This window comes from Lepidochelys kempii, chromosome 27, assembly GCF_965140265.1.
Source record: "Lepidochelys kempii isolate rLepKem1 chromosome 27, rLepKem1.hap2, whole genome shotgun sequence".
Lineage (NCBI taxonomy): Eukaryota > Metazoa > Chordata > Testudines > Cheloniidae > Lepidochelys > Lepidochelys kempii.
The window spans coordinates 13804749-13823044 of NC_133282.1; the positions used below are offsets into that span (position 1 = coordinate 13804749).

Sequence of the window (18296 nt, forward strand, 5' to 3'; positions counted from 1 at the left end):
AATTAGATTTTTTTTTTTTGATGGGAGAAGTTCACGCAGTTTAAAAAGGGTGGGGGCAAAAATGCTTCCGAGTGCTCTTGTTCTCATCAACTGTTCGCTCTTTTTTTTTTTTTTTTTAATGCCGCTGCAGGGTTTTAGCTTGGTTTGTAGAACAGGGCCAGATTTCTAAAAGGAATTTAGAGGCTTTATGCTAGGAACCTAGCTCGCTTCGGTGCTTTTGTAAATTCCGTTGCTGTATCTTCAGGTGCCTACGTGACTCTGTAAATGTGACCCCTCCCCCCCCCGTTTGGGGAAGGGTTATTAACCCGAGAGAATGTATTAAGGAGACAGCAGTGGCTGGTGGTTCAAATGAGGGCCTGGGAATCGCCAGCCCTGACTCCAGTTTGCTTTGTGACCTTGGACAAGTCTCTTTGTGCCTAAATTTGCCTATTCATAATATGGGATTATCATACTTCTCTGTACAGTGCTTTGAAGTGCTCTGATGTACTTCCATAGTCTTCTAATTGTACCTCATTAACATACAGTGGGCTCCATTGGTTAGACCAGGGGACAAGAGACTGGGTAGGTTTTGTTCCCCGTCACTGCTGTGTGACCTAGGAAAGAGGCTCAACCTTCCTGGGCCTCAGGTTTTTTTTTTTTTTTCCTAGCTGCCAAATGGAGTGCTAATAGCAAACTTCCATAAAGTACTTTTGGCTGAGCGTTCCAAGGCCAAGCGCTGGAGACGTCCCAAGTATTCCTCTCCTTGGACTCCGTTGTTTTTGGAATGCTTTACCCACGTGTCCTGGAGCACGTGAAGGAACATTTAGAAAGTCAATTAATTGATCGATGGCCATATTAGAAACCCAGAGCATTGAAATAATGGCCCTGGAGGGACGGAGTCTGGTTCTAAGAAACAGTCAGGATTTTGCATGCCACAAGCAGCTCTTGGGGAACCTCTGTATAAGGTTTTAGTGCTCTGAAAGGTTTCTACTGTCTACCCTTTTCAAAGAGGATAAGCAATGCTCTGTGACGTTTCAGGCAGTTAAAGCTTTTAATGCCGGAAGCCAACGAAACCTGTTGGCCTCTAATATGGACTGGCTGAAATTCCCAGAGCTGTTGAATGTGGAGTGAGGATCTGGCATACTAATGTGTTCAAGCCAACTTGTGCAAGTTGTCGCTGAATCTTGGGTAAGTTGTGTGATTCAGAGGGCAAGCCGCATCCGCTTAATTCACGATCACCCAAAAGACGGGTGTTTCTACGCCTCACGATGGTGGGTACTCCCTTATTTTTTGGCTAAGTGCTCTCTGCTTAGAATACAGGGAAGGCATATCTTTTTTCTGGAGAGGACTGGGATGTATAGGAAGCATTCTGTATACACGGGCATATATTTTTATACATACATGCCATCTTCTCTTGTGATATTTCCTTTGTGGAAATGGATGCAAGGAGGGTTGGCAGCGAAAATCCATGCAGGTCATGAGTCAACTTAGTCTCTGCCTCCCACCCCCAAAGTTTTCTCTCTGCTCTTTCTGTCTCCTCTCTCCCTGCTCTTAAGAGCATTTTCCCTGCATTGAATTGTCTGCAGCAGCTTGAGTGCCTCAGGAACCAGTGGTCTCAGAGAGCGGCAACAGGCCATTTCATGGTACTGCAAGGGAATCTAGGAATAAATATATAAAGGAAGGAATTGGAGGGGGGGAAAGGCGTAAGGAGAAGAGAGCACTCAGTGTAGTGTGTTCCATGTCAGGGCAGGGACAAGTAGCTTCCCTCCGTGTTTGTTTCCCCATCTGTAAAATTGGGGTAATAAAAAAAACCCTACTTATGTCAGGTAGAAGGGATGCGGGGTTAGTCTACTCACGTTTGTAATGTGCTTTGAGATCCTTAAGTGAAAGGCGTTGGAGAAAGGCAAGGATCGTTATTAAAGCTGTGCATGCTGAGCCAGATTTTCACCACTGCGCTCTACATAGGTGTTCCCACAATTAAGTGCTCCCCTATTGTGCTCTCAGTGAATTGCTGGTGCAAATCCTAGAGTGGGGTCAGCACTTACATACCAAGAGGATAATCCCCTTCTAATCAAGTCAGGTAGAAAGCACTCAGACTTCTAAGGACCTGAGTGCTCTCTCAAATCAGGTACTTAGGGTAGATAAGTGGTTTTCAACCAATGGTCCGGGTCCGTGGACCCCTGGGGGTCTGCAGACTGAGATTTCCAAAGGGGTGTGCACCTCCATTCAAAAATGTTTAGGGGTCTGCCAGTGAGAAAAGGTTGAAAACCACTGGGGTGGATGCCTCAATAATAGGATTTGCACCTGCTGTTATCTATGTTGTCGTTCCAAATGAAATTGGGAGCCCCATTGTGCTAGGTTAGGCTGGAAAATGGTGTTCCCCCTCCCCCCACCCAGGTGGAAAATTTCGGCTTGTTGGTTTAAAATTTTTTTTTTTTTTTAGCTGAAAGCAGACATTTTTCTTAAAAAATATACATATATAATTCGTGTTGGAAACCCAGTTTTCCATTTTAAAAAGAAAAGTTTTTAGATGGAAACTTTTGGCCAGTGCTGGGTGCCGTACAAGTGTGTTCTAAGAGACCTTTCTTGCCCTGAAGCACTTAGTCTAAATAGATGAAACAGGCCAAAATTGGGAGAAAGCAAGGATTGTTAGCCCCAGATGTGGGACTGAGGTGCAGAGAGACGTGCCCAAGGTTATAAAGAAGGTCCCAGCTAGGAACCGAGTCCAGATCACCAGAATCCCAATCCAGTGCCTTAACTACAAACCCAGTCTTCGTCCCTGTGGAAAAGCCGGGTGGAAAATTACGTTGATAAAGAGAATTTGGGCAAAGCATTGCTTAAAAATTAGGATCCGTTGTGTTCCATAAGAGGATTCAGTAAGTAACTGTGTGGAAAGTCTTTTCAGGCCACTAATCTTCTAGTGTAAATACTTATTTAGATTAAATGTGTAACATTTTCTCTGTATCAACCCTATTTATTTTGACTCAACTCCGTACTGCTTTACGGGTCACTGAATGTTCACTGGGTTCATGCATGAGGTATGTATAGTGGGGGCATGCGCGCAGCATCTTTCATTAACTAACTGGTGCTCTACAAAGGCTTCCCATGTTAGATTTATGAACTAGTTTTCTATGTAAAGCCTCAAACCTATTGAAGTGAATTGGCGCGGGGTTGGACGGGAGACGGAACTTTGTGTTTCCCTAACCGCTGCTCCCTGGTATCGCATACTTGGTCCATGTAGTTATGACAAGTGCAAGTAGCAAATCATTAAAGCAGCAAAAACACTATCTGTACTGTAAAGAAAAAGATCCCCTTTGAAGCCAAAGAGGGAGTGTTCCTGAATTAATGGAGTGCACAGTGATTTTACTAAGTTTTATTTATATATTTAAAAAAATACCCTCTTTGCCTTCATGCCAGAAGGTTCGAGTGCAGTTGGAAGCAGGGTTCAGACACAGAAACCTAGCCTAGATTTATGATGTGTTTGAAAACTCAAGGAAAAAAGTACCACATTGACAATATTTATAACTTTTTGTTAAAATATCTATTCTATCACCATGCCTGGAATTCCTCTCCTTTGTAAACACAAGTGCCGGCTACAAACCTTGAAATGTCATAACATGGAAAGACTTAAAAAAACCCCCAAAAACCTGTGTTAGAACATTTTGTAAAGTCCAGGGTGTGTGTGTGTATGTGTTAATTAATGAAAAATAAAACATACACAAGGCATATGTTCTTTAACATTAAAAAAAAAAAAAGCAAGCTTTAAGATCAACATTTCTGACAGCTCCTTTTGTCAGCTATATGGCTTTGCTTCCTGCAAGTTTGAGTGTGGTTTTTTTTTGGGGGGGGGCCCTGGCTGTGTGCATTACACTTTGTGCAAATTAATCTGTGTAAAGACAATACGCTGTAAATATTTTTGCAGTAAGATCCCTCCTGTTGGTATCCTTTCAAACACTGATCTGCCATGTAGCTTTACACACACTCTCTCTATATAAATGCATGTGTATAAATACTACGTGATCTGAACCATACGTTACCACACATACATTTTAGAGGCATGCAACTACCTGTTGAAGAAAATAGACTGATGTGCTCGGAAAGGTTTCATATACAAGGGACCTCTTTTACTCAGGCATGCCTATGTTTAACCGGCCCTTCTGTGTGGTGCAGTTAAGCTGGCATAAGGTAGTCCATAAGGTATCAAGTGTTCAAAAATCACATACCAGGCCCCAACAAAATCATGAGACTTTAAAAAAAATATATATATATATAGGGTTTTATTTGACTTTTGTGTTTTTGAGCATGGGGTGCCCCCAGGTTTCTCCGTAACCATGAGAGCTAGAAGCTCTCTGTTGTCTTCTGTTTTTTAATGAAAACTCAATTTCTACTGCAATCACTGGATACCAGAAGCTGGGCCTCAAAGAACACCCCCAAAGATGGCAAGGCCGAGGAGTTTGACGATGGGCCTCTCAAAAGCGCTCCGTCTTGGCCAAAATTCTGCTATTGGGTGAAGTCCTAGGGTATATTTAGCTGTATGTGAGCTAGTTTAGCTTGCGTACCAGAGCAGTGAAGTCACGGTAAGGCAGGCTTCAGTGTGAGCTGTACAAATCTGTCTGGAGCTTTGGGTAATCGCTCGGGTGGCTAGCCCATGCTGCCGTGGCTTCAGTGCTCCAGTACCCAAGCTGTCTTGATTAAAGCTAGTTTGGGTGTTTTCTACGCAAGCTGCAACGCACTCCGTGATGATAGCATAGACCTACTCAATGATACAGCTCCCATCGACTGTAGTAGGAACAGAACGAGACCAATGAGGAGGGTTTTAAAAAAATCGCAACCCTCGTCTTTATGTCCTAACCAGGGTCCAAATCCCACCTAAGCTTTGCATCTGAATTTAGCACGTGAGTCCAAAGTGCTTCATTGACCACTCACTGGTGGCTGGTAGTCCAACTGCAGTGGAAAGGACTAGATTACAGGCTGTTTGGGGCAGGCACCCAATGGTGGGAGCTCAACACCCAATCGCCACCCCCCCCATCAGCTCCTCCCCCTCCCTCCAGTACCTCCTGCCTACCAGTGGGACCTGCCAATCAGCACCTCCCCCCCAACACCTCCTGCCTGCTGTGGATCAGCTGTTTAGCAGTGTGCAGGAGGTGCTGGGGGGAAGGGGGAGGAGTGAGGGCAGGGGCAGGAATGGACGGGGTGGGGGTGGGAAGAGGAGGGATGGGGGCAGGACCTAGGGTGGAGCAGTGGTGGAGCATCCCCTGGGAAAGGACAAAGTCGGCGCCTCTGGCATGGACTGTCTATTTTGTTGTTGCTCTCTGGTTTGTACAGCACCAGGCACAACAGGATCCTGCTCTATGCCTGGCTCTCCTGGTGCTACTGCAGGTCAAATCACAATGTCCAGTAGAGTTTGATGATAGTTTCCGCCCCATGTCTGTGTGATTCCTCTTTCTACGTATAGCCGGGCTTTTGGCTTTTTTTTTTTTTTTTTAATCCTCTCCATGTAGGAGATGGGGAAGGATTCATGACTGCTTAAAGAGCAGGGGATACGCGGGGAAACAGAAGACTTAAAAATGTCCATAAAAATGCTAAATATACAACAGTTTGGGGAATCGCAGTAAGTTCAATATGAACAAATCCTTTGGCTTTCACGGATCTATTCACGCCAGCCACTCAAATTGTTAGGGGAAGCTCTAAATTACCTGGCATGCAGCTTCAGAGGGACAGAGAGCCTTTTCAAATGAGCCCTCGGTGCATCTTCTGAACCTGTGTGTGTAATAGGAAGGCACTGCTGTTTTCCCTTTATAAATAAATATCAAGGATGACTGCAGTATGCGTAGATGAATATGTGGCCCAAGCACTATAGTGTGCTCTTGTTGAATAGAAGAGCACTGAAGGAATTGCCCCGCTGGGGGTGAAGACCACATAGATAATCACCTGAGCCTTTACCTACTACTATGTAAAAGCTGATGGAGTGAGAGTGCTTAGGACTTTGAAAGGGAACAACAAGGCTCTGAGCTAGTTCTTAACAAATTTCAGAGCTCTGCCTCCAGAAGATGGAGGAATTGTGTAACGTTGAGTCCCTGCCCCATGGAAGGTGAGAGGTTTTTCGCAGGAGTGGGTGGGTGAAATTCTGTGGCCTGCGTTGTGCAGGAGGTCAGACGAGATGATCATAATGGTCCCTTCTGACCTTAGTATCTATAAATTAATAGTAGGAAAACCAGGGCCCTTTATTCCCATAACCCTTGTGGCCCGTTTAGGAGTGGGCCAAGATGCAGAGTTTAAATCCTGAGTCCCAACATTTTCCAAGCTTCCGGGTGCTCAGATCTAGAGTTTTGGGTTTGACCCACTTCTAGCTCAAGCCAACTTGAAATTCTCAAAGGGACTGGGCATGTGTGCTCTGCTTCCCGGGGGAGATGTTTTTGTCTGGTCTCTCCCATGACCCCTGTTGCTTTATGTTTCTAGCCCATCCTGTTGAAGGCTAAGTTTGGTTCCACACTGAAAAGTGACTATGGAATAGTTTGTATTACTGTAGTACCTACAGATGACCTGACGCTAGGTGCTGTATGTACCCATAGTATGACACCTTATGTAACAAAGCTGATCCCGATATGTGTTCAGTCATACTTATCACTTTATTAAGGGATAGGTTGGTTTTGATTCCTGGAAGCCTTGCCAAGCCAACACCGTATGGGAGAGCAAACTGGATTCTCTTCCTTATGCGTTATCTGAATTGTTTACTAAGTTCTGATTGGAGAGCCAGTTAATGCCAGAGCAAACCCTTTTAAGCCAAGAAGGTGTCTGCTAAGGGCAAAACACTGACAACGGGGGCATTGCATGGATGTAACTCAAGGCATACTTTGGCCTGCAGAACCGTTGTTACTGAAGATGATGCGGAAGAAGGAAATAATGGAAATTTGTGACCGTAAACCTGGAGTCCCCTCCCAAAATCCCATTTTCACCCCCTTTCCCGTAGAACCCTCTTCCAAAAGACAAACCAAGCCAGCATCCATAGACGAGCTGCTTGTTGATGAGGTGTGGGAAGCCGTATGGGACCTGTTGACGGGTCAAGTGTCTCTCTAGTTTTGTGCTGGCTCTCAGAAGTGTCCCTCTCCAGAGGGATCCTTTTCATGCGCTGTCAGAATCACTGGCCTCCTACCCTTTCCAATCGGGGGAATCCAAATCCTCGAGTATGCGGGCATTCTGGGTAGCCATGAAGGGGCTAGTACTGGTTTGACTGGGCTCTTCTGTGAAGGTGGGGGCGAGTGCTGAATGCCAAATAGGTCATAGGCAGGTGGTGGCGAGTCAGTGAGCTAGAGGGGGAAGGAAAAACAGATGTAAGCAAGGTCTCATGAGCTGAATCTGAAAAATGCAGTTTGGTTCAAGGGAAGTGAACACAATCTGTGTACTGGGTCAGGAGTCAGGAGATTTGAGTTCTGTACCCGACTCTCCTGCTGCCTCAGGATACCTCTACGCTGCAATAAAAGACCCGTGGCCAGCCCGGTATCAGGTGACTTGAGCTGCAGGCCTACGAAGTTGCAATGTAGATGTTCGGGCTTGGGCTGAAGCCTAGGCTCTGGGACCCTTCTCTCCCCCCGCCCTCCCATTCTCCCCCACCTTTTGCGGGGCCTCTGGGCTGCAGTGCAAACCCAAACATCTACACTGCAATTTGATAGCCCTGCAACCCAAGGCTTGGTGCCGGCTTTTTTTTATCGCAGTGTAGACATACCCCCTCCGTCTGACCTTGAGCAAGTCCCCCCACCCCCTCGTGCCTCAGTCTCCCTTCTGTAAAATGAGAATAATGCCTATTAAGGGTGTTGTGAGGCTTAATTTATTAGTGGATAGAAATATGAAATTATTAGAAGACCGTTTGAGCCATTTAGTTTGCCTCGAACTCTTTTTTTTGCCCTTCATTGGTGTCCTTAATGTGTCATAAACTGAAGAATAAAATCCCTTGGTTTTACTTGTTTATATCCCATGGGAATCTTCTGCTTTGCAGGGTTTCACGGTCTCTTAGCAGGGCTGATGTGAGCTTCCCCTGTCGGGCAGCTGTTCTGTGGAACTGCTACCCACTTGAGAGGCAGGGTATACACTGGCTTTAGGGGACGGTGTGAAAGGTTGCAAAACAGAAGAGCTCTGGGGAAGAAACTGCGGGAATGGGAAGATTAGGAGGAAGGCAGATTTGGGGAAAGAACAGGAGAGGGGAAACTGAGCCAGGAATTCAGCTGAGGAATGGAGTTGGAGGCGCAATCTGTGCTTGTGGAAAGATGAAGTATAGCTATTGAGGGTTGGGTTTTGTTTTTTTTTATTATAATGCCCTGAGACTTTTGGCCATATGGGCCCTATATCCTCTTGCTTCACCCCTATGTTTAGGAATGGACCAGCAGGAACATATCAGGACATTAATTTGGTTGGAACGAACCTTTTCCAGTTACAGAGCTGCCCTGGAGGTTTAGTTAATTAGCTTGGCAAACAAAGGCTGCAGTTACAAATTTCTTGTCTTCTTTTTTTTTTTGTATTGAAAACAAGAAATACCCCAAACAAATATGGAAAGGTTGATTTTGAGCATCCGTTAAGGTGACCAGATGTCCTGATTTTATAGGAACAGTCCTGATACTTGGGGCTTTGTCTTATATAGGCGCCTATTACCCCCCACCCCCGTCCCGATTTTTCACACTTGCTGTCTGGTCACCCTAGGTCCCTGCAGCAAGATTAAACTTCTTAATGCTATTACGTGCAGGGGCAGTAGGGGATGAGGTCTGGCCTATGCTAAAAAGTTCAGCCAACCCAGCTTTGTCACTCAGACATGTGTGAAAAATCCACACCCCTGAGCAGTGTTGTTAAACCAAGGTGGATTATCTACACTGATGGGAGAACCCCTCCTATCGGTGAAGGTAGTATCTACACTGAAGTGCTTTAGCGGTGTGGTTTAGCCATGCCACTGTAGCATTTTAAGTGTACACAAGACCTGAGGGAGATCATGTGGGAAACCGGAAAGAGAAGACCTGACAAATCGATAACTTCCAGGTTTTAGCATTCGGTTTTATTTAGTCATCAAGCGTGTGTCTTGGCCATGTGACAGAGGGAATTTTAACCCCCGCTGTTCTGAGCATTGTCATTGAATTTTGCCCACATTCCGCTCTTTCAGATGGCAACACTAGAATAGCTTTTGATCCAGTAACTATCCAGACCCTCTGATTTGGATGTGTTGGCAGATAACAGAGGTGGATTTTGTATCCCATATGCAGGGCTGGTATTTCCTCCTCGGAGGGCTACAGTTTGCTTTATGAAGTGTGCCCAATCGCTGTTTGACTTTAAAAGAAAGCAACAAACTTCCTGGCATTCATAATCGGGCTCTGAAGGGGTTAAAATCTTGTCCACTGTCTTCCACTCCCCCTCCCCTCCGCCCCCATTATTGGTTCCTTTTTTGCTACCTAAAATGATGCTGCACGCTGCAGCTCACCCTACTGGCCATACATAACCATTGCAGCACGGAAGAACCTAGTCTAGAAGAGAGAACTTTTTTTTAATTGGCTAGCACTTAACAGTCTGCAAATCAGTCATGGAAGAGTTACCTCTTGCCTCATGAATATTCAACAGGGCTGCCCTCCAGTTACAGAATTCCCAGGCATCGTAGCAATGAACATTCTGGAAAATAATAAGTCCGAAGTTTGTGTTTTTTCCACTTTCTGGATGTTTTAAACGTTAATGGCATTTTAGTAGCCCATTAATTTGCTTTTACTACATGTGATTAGCAACCTGGGTACCGACTGAACAGAATTAGTCTTGGATTGAATATGCTTCTGGCCCGCCAAATCCTGTGTGAGGGATGTCTTAAGTTGCATTTGACTTTAATACAGGGAGGCGCTACTGTCCAGTCAGTAGGGTGAGATATATGGGTTCTAGTCCGCCACTGGCTCAACTGCGTTGCCCTGAGTAAGTTATTTAACGGTCTGCCTCATCTTCTCTGCTATCTGGGAAATGAGAATATTTATAAAGCTGGATGAAGTGTTTGAGATTGAGATCAGAAGTCCTAATTATTAGAATTTAATTAAATCCTTAAATAGCTCTGTCATTGGTAGGGCCGGAGAAAAGAGGAGCATTTATAAGGGACCTACAGAGTAATCTACAATAGACAAAGAAGTGGCAAGGGCCAAATTTGCAGGTAGATGTAACATAACTTTCAATTTTTATGTCGCGTGCCTAGAAATGCTTGTGAATAGAGGTGTAAAACAGCATTGTGGATCTCAGCAGTAAAAAAAAAACAAAAAACCCCACACCAGACTTCCACTACTCACACGTTAATCAGAAGAGCTAATCACGCAAGTCCAAAAGGGTATTTAGGAGCTGACGAAGCCTCTAAGATGATGAGTAGGAAACGTCATACATTTTCTAGTACATAAGTGTGTTCAAAAAGGTATATAATTTATAATGGCAATGTCAACTGAGCCTAAGCTTCAGCATTGCAAATGCGAAGCTATAATATATTGACATGTGAATAACATTTACATGTGTGGGTGCGTCTGTGCTGATGTATTTCCACGTGATACTCCATAATTTAGGGGAGTGATTGTAATAAGGGATATTAAGCCATAGTATTGATATTTCCACAGCTCTGCTCTGGGAAGTGCATTACTGCTAAATTAGTCCCTGAAAATCTGGAGATATTAACACTGTCGAGCATGAAAGGCAGATGGGATTTGGATCAGAGACCTTTATTTGTAGTGTGATCCTGAGGACTCATTAGTTTTAAAGCAGGAATTTTGTTTCCTACAGGCACTTGAATATTAACTGGAGTCAGGCATTTTTACTTCCTCTGGCGTGTGCTAGTCCATCATAAAAGCATAAACAGAATTTGGTTAGTGTTGATTTTCTTCTCTCCTAAAAAGACACTTAATGAAACTCCAGGTACGCGGATAAAGACCTTCACCGAAGGGGAAACCAGCTTTAATCGGAACTCGCTTACCAATCTACTGTAGATCTGAATGCGTTTTTCACTGTGAAACCCTTTCACGCCTTTAGAAGATAAATCAGCCTGGTCCTCTTCCCGCACGTGCCAAAAGGCATCAGCTTGGCTTTTTATACCTCAGACAAGTATAGCTTTAAAAACTTCTCTCCCCGGTTCTGCTCTGTTTTTTCTTTCTCTTCACCTGGGCCCACACCAGCAAGGCCTTGAATCCCGAAGTCCGAACAGCAACACTCGGTGCTTTTAGTCTGTAGCTCTCAAAGCAGGGCAAGTCTCGCCCACGTTTTACAGATAGGGAAACTGAGCAACAGAGGTGCTTCCCCAGCAAGATGGAACAAAGCCGGGCTGAGAGCATAGGTCTCCTGGCTTCCAGTCCAGGGCCCCCTCATCCACTAGAGCACACAGTTTGCAGTGGGATGCCTGAATTGGTTGTGCTCCCGTGCAAGTAGAGGTTATACGTGGGACCCAGGAAAGCAAAGTACCAGGCGTGCGCTGAAGTCTTATGCTTGTTTACTCTTTGGCTGGGGAAACAATAGCTTTGGTGCATTCCCCAATGAGGTGGCTAGCTAGACGCTTCTTGTAGGCCTCCGTCCTGCTCCCAGGCAGCGATGATATGGTGGCTGCATGGCAGCATTTTATTAACACTGTGCTGGGCCCCTCCACGGTCCCTGCTCATTGTTGTTTCTATTTTGCACATGTTCACTTAGTACTTTCGGTCCCCGCGCCATGCGGGCTCAAGCCCCAGGGCGTACGATCATGCATGTCTCTTTCAGGGCCTGTCCTAATACGACCAGTTAAAAACCTATCGACCTTCATTCACACTGAGCCCGGAGGGTCTGCCAGATACTGTGTCTCAGTAAATGCCAGGTCTAGGTGAGGGCCGCCTGCTGTCCAGTGCGGACTCGACATAATTGATAGCAACCCAAACTGACACATGCTTCTATCTGGGGCCTCCACAATTCAAGCTTGCCAGCACCGTTCGCTCTCCCGCCAGTGATGCTACAAGTTGCCGGAGAGAGGATCTTTCCCCACTGCGGTCTGCTTAGAATCAATATGCACAAAGAACGATCTCTCCATTAATCACCCATCACACCTTTGGGCCTCTCTTTGTGTTGCTGCAGAAGACACAGCAGCTGTGTAAAATGTAAGCCAGCTAATCGCTGGTGCAATTTGTTCCTTTTCTCCCCCCCACCCTCCCAATAAGAATCGGAGGCAAGGTACAGTATTTAGTATATTCAGCGCAGCCAAATGCTGCACCATGGGACCTGCTGCAGGAAACGACAGCCCACAGTGTCCCTATTGTTCTTTCCCTCCGAGTCTGACTTACTTTGGTTCATGCTCCAAAGAGTGATAAGTTGGAGAATTTTACTGAGGGTTTGGGTAGAAAGATAGAGCAGCTCTGTGTCAGGTGCACGGTAATTATTTGCTGGGATTTCTGTGCTATTTGGTTTTTATTCCCTGTTTCTTCATTAAAGGCTAATGAGTTTTTTCTTCATTCAGGAACAATAGCTTGGCCCCTGACAAGTTTTAGGTGTTTTTTTTGTTTTGTTTTGTTTTTTTCCCCCCTGCTTGGACTCAACTAGCTGTTGCTGCTTCATAAACTCGACGGAGAAGTGAATTAAAGTGCAAGAACTTTACTCTCCTAATGCAAATCCAAACAGAAAGAGGGAAGTGGCTTACCCCCCACCCCCTCAAAGCAGTGATGTGTGTTTTGTCCTTTGAATCTCAACACAAGACGTTAAAATATTCTCAGAAACAAACTAGGAGACATTAACATGAAAGGCAAGCCTGGCTTTGCGTCTTTGTTGGCTGGTATTACGGTAACATCTAGCGATCAGCACCCCATTATGCCAGGCACTGTCCAGCTATATATCCAACTAAGCCCATACAGATTTGTGACTAGGTAATTGTGCGGTACGGCCCTGTTTGCACATGCATGTGAAAATCTGGTGTATATTCCTGTTTGTGAACGTAACAAGGAACGATGTGTATCTAGCAACACCCCCACTGTATGATCTCATAATACAACACACGTCTGTTAAACGTTATGCAAAAAACATGTCTTCCTGTGGCAGCCCCATAGCCTGATCTTGCAGCCCTTGTTCATGCAGGCAGTCCTTCCTTGTGCTGGTAGACCCCATCATTTATACGGGACTATCCCTGTGAGTAAGCATCAGGATTAAGCCCTTGTTTTTGGAAATGGCTTACTGCAGTGATGCATGGTACGTTCATTTCCAATGAACCTAGCTCACGCGGCTATGCTCCCTTTTGGTATTTGCAAACCGTAAACAGTTTGCTCGTTATCACCATGATGCTACACCTGTATCTCATTATAAGAGAACACCTGTTACCTTGGTGATTGTTTCAACAGCCTTTTTTTAAAAAATTAGAGTATTTCGGCTTGGTTGAAAGGAACCATTCTTTTAACAGATCTGTGGGCTTAACCGTAGTGGCATATTCACTGTGTCTCTGCAGCGATGTGAATCACCGGCTTTGTTCCACTGCAGTGTTTAGGAAGATTTCTTGTTAGAATAAACTCAGTGGTTGTGCTCTGCCTGGAACTACGTGATGTTGCTGCTCGGTAGCAATATTTAACCTGTTCTCTTTTAACGCTTGACTATCGGTAGTGCCTTCTTATCCCAGGGTTTCAAAGCATGGTACTAAAATGGGCAAGCGCGGGGGAGCTGAATGATAAAGTGACTTGCACAAGGTCATTCAACCGGTGGCATGTTAGAAAGAGAATCCAATCTCCTGCCTCTAACTGATAAACCACACTACCTCTGTTTAGTGTCTGGCCAGTATTTGGTATATGAGAGAGGTAAATAAACAGTCTACCAGTTTGTGTTCTGCGTCCTGCAACCTCTGTCATGCAGTTTCTCCCTGGTAGAGTATTACTGTCTCTGAGCCAATAAACACTGCAAATCCTAAAAGCAGGACAGCATCCTTGTGCAGTTGTGGGGTGGTTTTTGGTCCCTGTTTTGAATTCGCTCGCCACTTTCTGAGCATTGAAAACATGCAGATGTAGGACTGACAGAAGGTATGTCAGGAAGTAGGACTGGCCAAAGATGTAGCAACTGTATACTACTTTATAGCTCTTAATAGCAAATAGAAAAAGAGATGGGTTTGCCTAGATTTTTAAGGCGAGAAAGGACCCCTGTGATTGTCTAGTCTGACCTCCTGTATAGCGCAGGCCCTGAATTAAATCCTAGTGTGAACTAGATCATATCTCTTAGAAAAACATCCCCTCTTGATTTAAAAGTTGCCAGTGATGAAGACTGCACCGTGACCCTTGGTAAAATGTTCCAGTGGTTAATTTACTGCGCTGTTAAAAATTTACAGCTTATTTCCGGTCTGAATTTGTCTAGCTTCAACTTCCAGCCACTGCATCATCTTATGCCTTTGTCTGCTAGATTGAAAAGCCCGTTGTCAAATATTTGTTGATACTTAATGGACTGTGATCAAGTCACCCCTTAACATTCTCTGTGTTAAGCTAAATAGATTGAGCTTCTCAAGTCTAACACTGTGTAACATTCTTAACACTCAAGTTTTCTAATCATTCTTGTGGCTCTTGCCTGAACCCTCTAGTGGCTTGAGCTGAGGTCTGGGAGCCAGGAACTCCTGAGTTCTAATCCCACCTGTGATGCTTATGCCTTCTGACGTGGGGTCAAAGTTTCAAGAGTGCAATTTTTCAAGTGCCCAGCACCCACAATGGCAGCCAGGTGTTCCAAAGTGCTCAGCTCCCAGTGGGACACTCCTGGGTCAGATTTTCAAAAGAGCACAGAACCCAATAGGCTAAATTCTCTCTTGGGGGGAGGCGGGGAATTGGCCCCTTATTTTGGTGTTTGAAAGGGACCTGGGCACCCTTGAAGATCTGATTGTGAATGTGGGTGCTGAGCGCTTTGGAAAATTCTGACTTTAATTTCTCTGTGCCTCAGTTTCCCCATCTATGAACATGTGGGATGAGACCTGTGGGTGTTTGAGGATTATTGGAATACAAACTGCCATGTAAATGCTGAATATGATTTTATTTTTTTTCTTCAGCTGCTGATTTGTGCATGTGTGCACACCTCTCCTTCCCAAACCCCTCGATGCTGTTTCACTGCTTGGTTTAAAATCGCCGGGCACAAATCTCTCCATAGTTTGCTGAGATAAATGTACATGGTCTTGTTTTTTAACAATTTAGTGTTTTGAGTTCATATTAAAATCAGTTGAAAAACCCCTTCTCATTGTTTGGCGTGTGTTGAATGAATTGAGCAGCTGTCTTTTTGTCCTTTGTGTGTACACACACACTCTGTCTCTGTCTCTCTGTTTCCAGGACTCTTCAGCTTCTGTCTGTGGTTTTCAGCATCTTCCTTCTACAGAGGCCTGTTACAGCACCATCTATCTTACAGTTTTATACTGCCGCCCATCACCGTGGTATCTGAGAGCTCTCCATATAAAATCACCATCAGTAGCAAAGCCCCTAATGGACAATCCGCTTAGAATCTAATATACAAGCACTCTGTTGCACCCACACACAAATATTTTGCTTCAGTTCATTTGCATGTGGTATTCTGCCAGTTCTGGTAGTAGATCTATAATGTGTTTAATTTTTTTTTCTCGCACCTCTTTTTTGAGATTCAAAGTCTTCTATATAAGCATTAAAGGTCTAAACGTCCCTGTGAAGTAGGTGCTATAATCCTCATCTGTAAAATGGGGAAATTAAAGCACTGAAGGGGAACATTTACTTTTCCAAATGTGGTGTAATGAGGCCATAGCAGAGCTGGGGCTAGAAATCCAGTATTTTGACTCCCAGTCTTTAGCTACAAGACAGACCTTCCCTACCTACTGCTTCTACATTCTGCAGGTACCAAAGTGATAGGCATCCAATATGGATGCTTTTGGGGGCATGCATGCACCCAAACACAGTCCCCATAAATGTTGTCATGCATCAACCAGAGGACGTAACTCTTTGTTCCCACAGTCTGATCTGGCGTCTTCTGAAGTCCTTTGGAATTTGGCAGTGGCCGGAAGATAGTTGGGAGCAGCAGGGGATAATTTCCAGCATAGGCCATAGGAGCTGGGGTGAGGCTAGGAGTGTGTGTTGCTTTCTACTAAAATCAGTTCACTTCTTCCCCTCTTCTCTTCCCTTTCCAGGAGGGGATCAGGCTGATGCTTACTTCGGACAGGACAGCTTTGATGACAACCAGAGCTGGAGTTTCGTCCCTTCCACTGTGTCAGATGCATCACTTGCATCGGATTACCAGGATGACGGTAAGAGCGTCTCAATTTCCCGCAATCCTTTGTTGTGTAGTGTTTGGAGGGATAGCCTGAATCTGGTATATTTTCCACCCTCTTCCCTCTTTAACTTTATATGCTGTCATTGTTGATGGGTATTCTCTCTCTGTTGAGGACTAGCTGCTTTATCAACCAGGGTAAGTTGTACTGAATACATTTGGTACCTTTCTAAAATGAAAGGGACAAATCAACACACCAGTTGCATGAGTATAAACCAAACGGTTTCTGTTGTGCTCCAGACTTCAAGTGGCGAAGCAGAGCAGAACGTGACCCAGTGGCCTATGGATTTCAAAAGTTGGAGTGATTTTGGGTGCCTCATCTTTTTTTGGTTGCCCAATTTGAGACATCTTAACGGGCCCTGAGCTTGCGAAAGCGCTGAGCACCTGCCTTCTGAAAATCAGGCCCCATTGCGTGTCTCCGTTTGGGCATCCACACTCACTACTCATGTTTGAAAATCTTGGGCACCCTCTTCAGGGAAATGCAGAGATGCTTCAGGCTGATCTTTTGGGGATGAGCTGTAATGCAGAGGCTGAGCACGCATTCCTTTGAGACCCTACAGAAGCAGTGCTAGAACATTACTCTTTGCACAGGAGCATCCCCCGTGTAAAAGTTTCAGTAACACTTGTCTCCGCTTGCAAGTGGGCGGCTTAGCCGTGAGAAACGCGTGACGTGCCATTGAACTCAAAGCACTGTACAGTATAGCTCACTCTAGTCTAACTTCCTTGTCCGTAGACATCCCTGGTGTAATCTCACTGAAGGCTGATTGATTTTTGGTCTCCTGATACTCTGCTTCCAGATCTTTCATTTCCTCCTCTTCCTTAAACTCCCTCATTTTTTCCCTCACCCTCTTAAGTTTCTCCTTCCTGCTTAATTTTCCAGGGCTTCATTCCCATCTGCCCACATACCTCCTGATTTTCCATTCCCGGCTCCTCCACCTTCCTGCGCATCATAAGATAATGGATCGTTTTTTATTTGGGGTGAGCTCATAAGCACGGATAACATCTGTGGCATTAGCCTCGTTGTGCAATGTGGGATGCTATGCATATCTGCAGTTTCTACTGGCCTGGGCCATAAAATGAATGGGTTTGTTACATGGACTGGAGACCGGATTGGTTCAGTCACTCACCAATAATTGTAGAGGATCACCATCATGAGTAATAGACATGGAGTTTAGGTTCTGTTCGTATCATGTGTGTGTGTTAAGAAACTCTACCTTTTAGATATAAAACACACCTATATACAGCATGGATGAAGAGGGATATGACCTAGATAATGGATACCAGACTAAATGGGCATCGAAGGGTGTGAAGACCTGGGCATAGCCTCCTGATGACGAGAGCGATCTCTTTATGAAATCTGTGGTTTCTCCAGGCACATTTATTAAGCGTTCACAAACAGGGGAGGGTGGGGAGGAGAGGGTTGCTTTGCTAACTTTGAGGGGTGATTTTGGGCAGCCCTAAAGGGCCTGATTTGAAATAACTCTCCCAAGGTATTTAAAGATTTGCCACCTCTGGAACTTTCAGATGCTTGAAGATTTCAGACTTAGCGCAGAGATGCCCACGTGGAGAATTGGCAAGAGAATTATTATTATTATTTTTATTTTTTTATGCTGGCATTGAGACCAAACTAACCGCTGCTCCATTAGAACGAGTTACCCGTTCTTGGACTTCCTGTGTAGCTGGGCAGTAAGAGCAACAGCAGGTCTATATTTTTGGATAAGAAATTGAGTGGTGTTTGTTTCATCCTCCGACATGAACGATTGGATCTAGACCCTCGCCTGTGAATTGTTGGTGACCTCAGCAAATAGGGGAGCGGACCCCCCTCTCCCCATGATGTTTGATCCATGTCCTGATCTGAGAGGGCTCAGGAAGGGCCCTGCTGCAATTGATTCTTCCAAACGTATCCAGGTGGGACAAATGGATGACTCACTCACTTGTCTGGGTAGCTGTATTTCTTGAGGAGTTGCCACAATGCGCCTTTGTTAATACCGTCGAAGGCTCTTGTTTTAGATCAGTAGCTTTGCATAGAGGTTGGCATTGTCCCACATGCCTCCTCCAGGATGTGGAGGAGAGCAAAAATG

At 45.0% G+C, this 18296-nt stretch overlaps 1 protein-coding gene across 2 annotated transcripts in view; it reads left to right on the forward strand.

Annotated features, from left to right (window-relative positions):
• SKAP1 (src kinase associated phosphoprotein 1) overlaps positions 1-18296 on the forward strand; it is a 227146-nt gene that overhangs the window by 29827 nt on the left and 179023 nt on the right. For both annotated transcript variants that reach the window (XM_073325920.1, XM_073325921.1), the window contains exon 4: positions 16076-16192. In XM_073325920.1, the coding sequence (XP_073182021.1) occupies positions 16076-16192 (117 nt within the window). The remainder of the gene's footprint in view (positions 1-16075; positions 16193-18296) is intronic.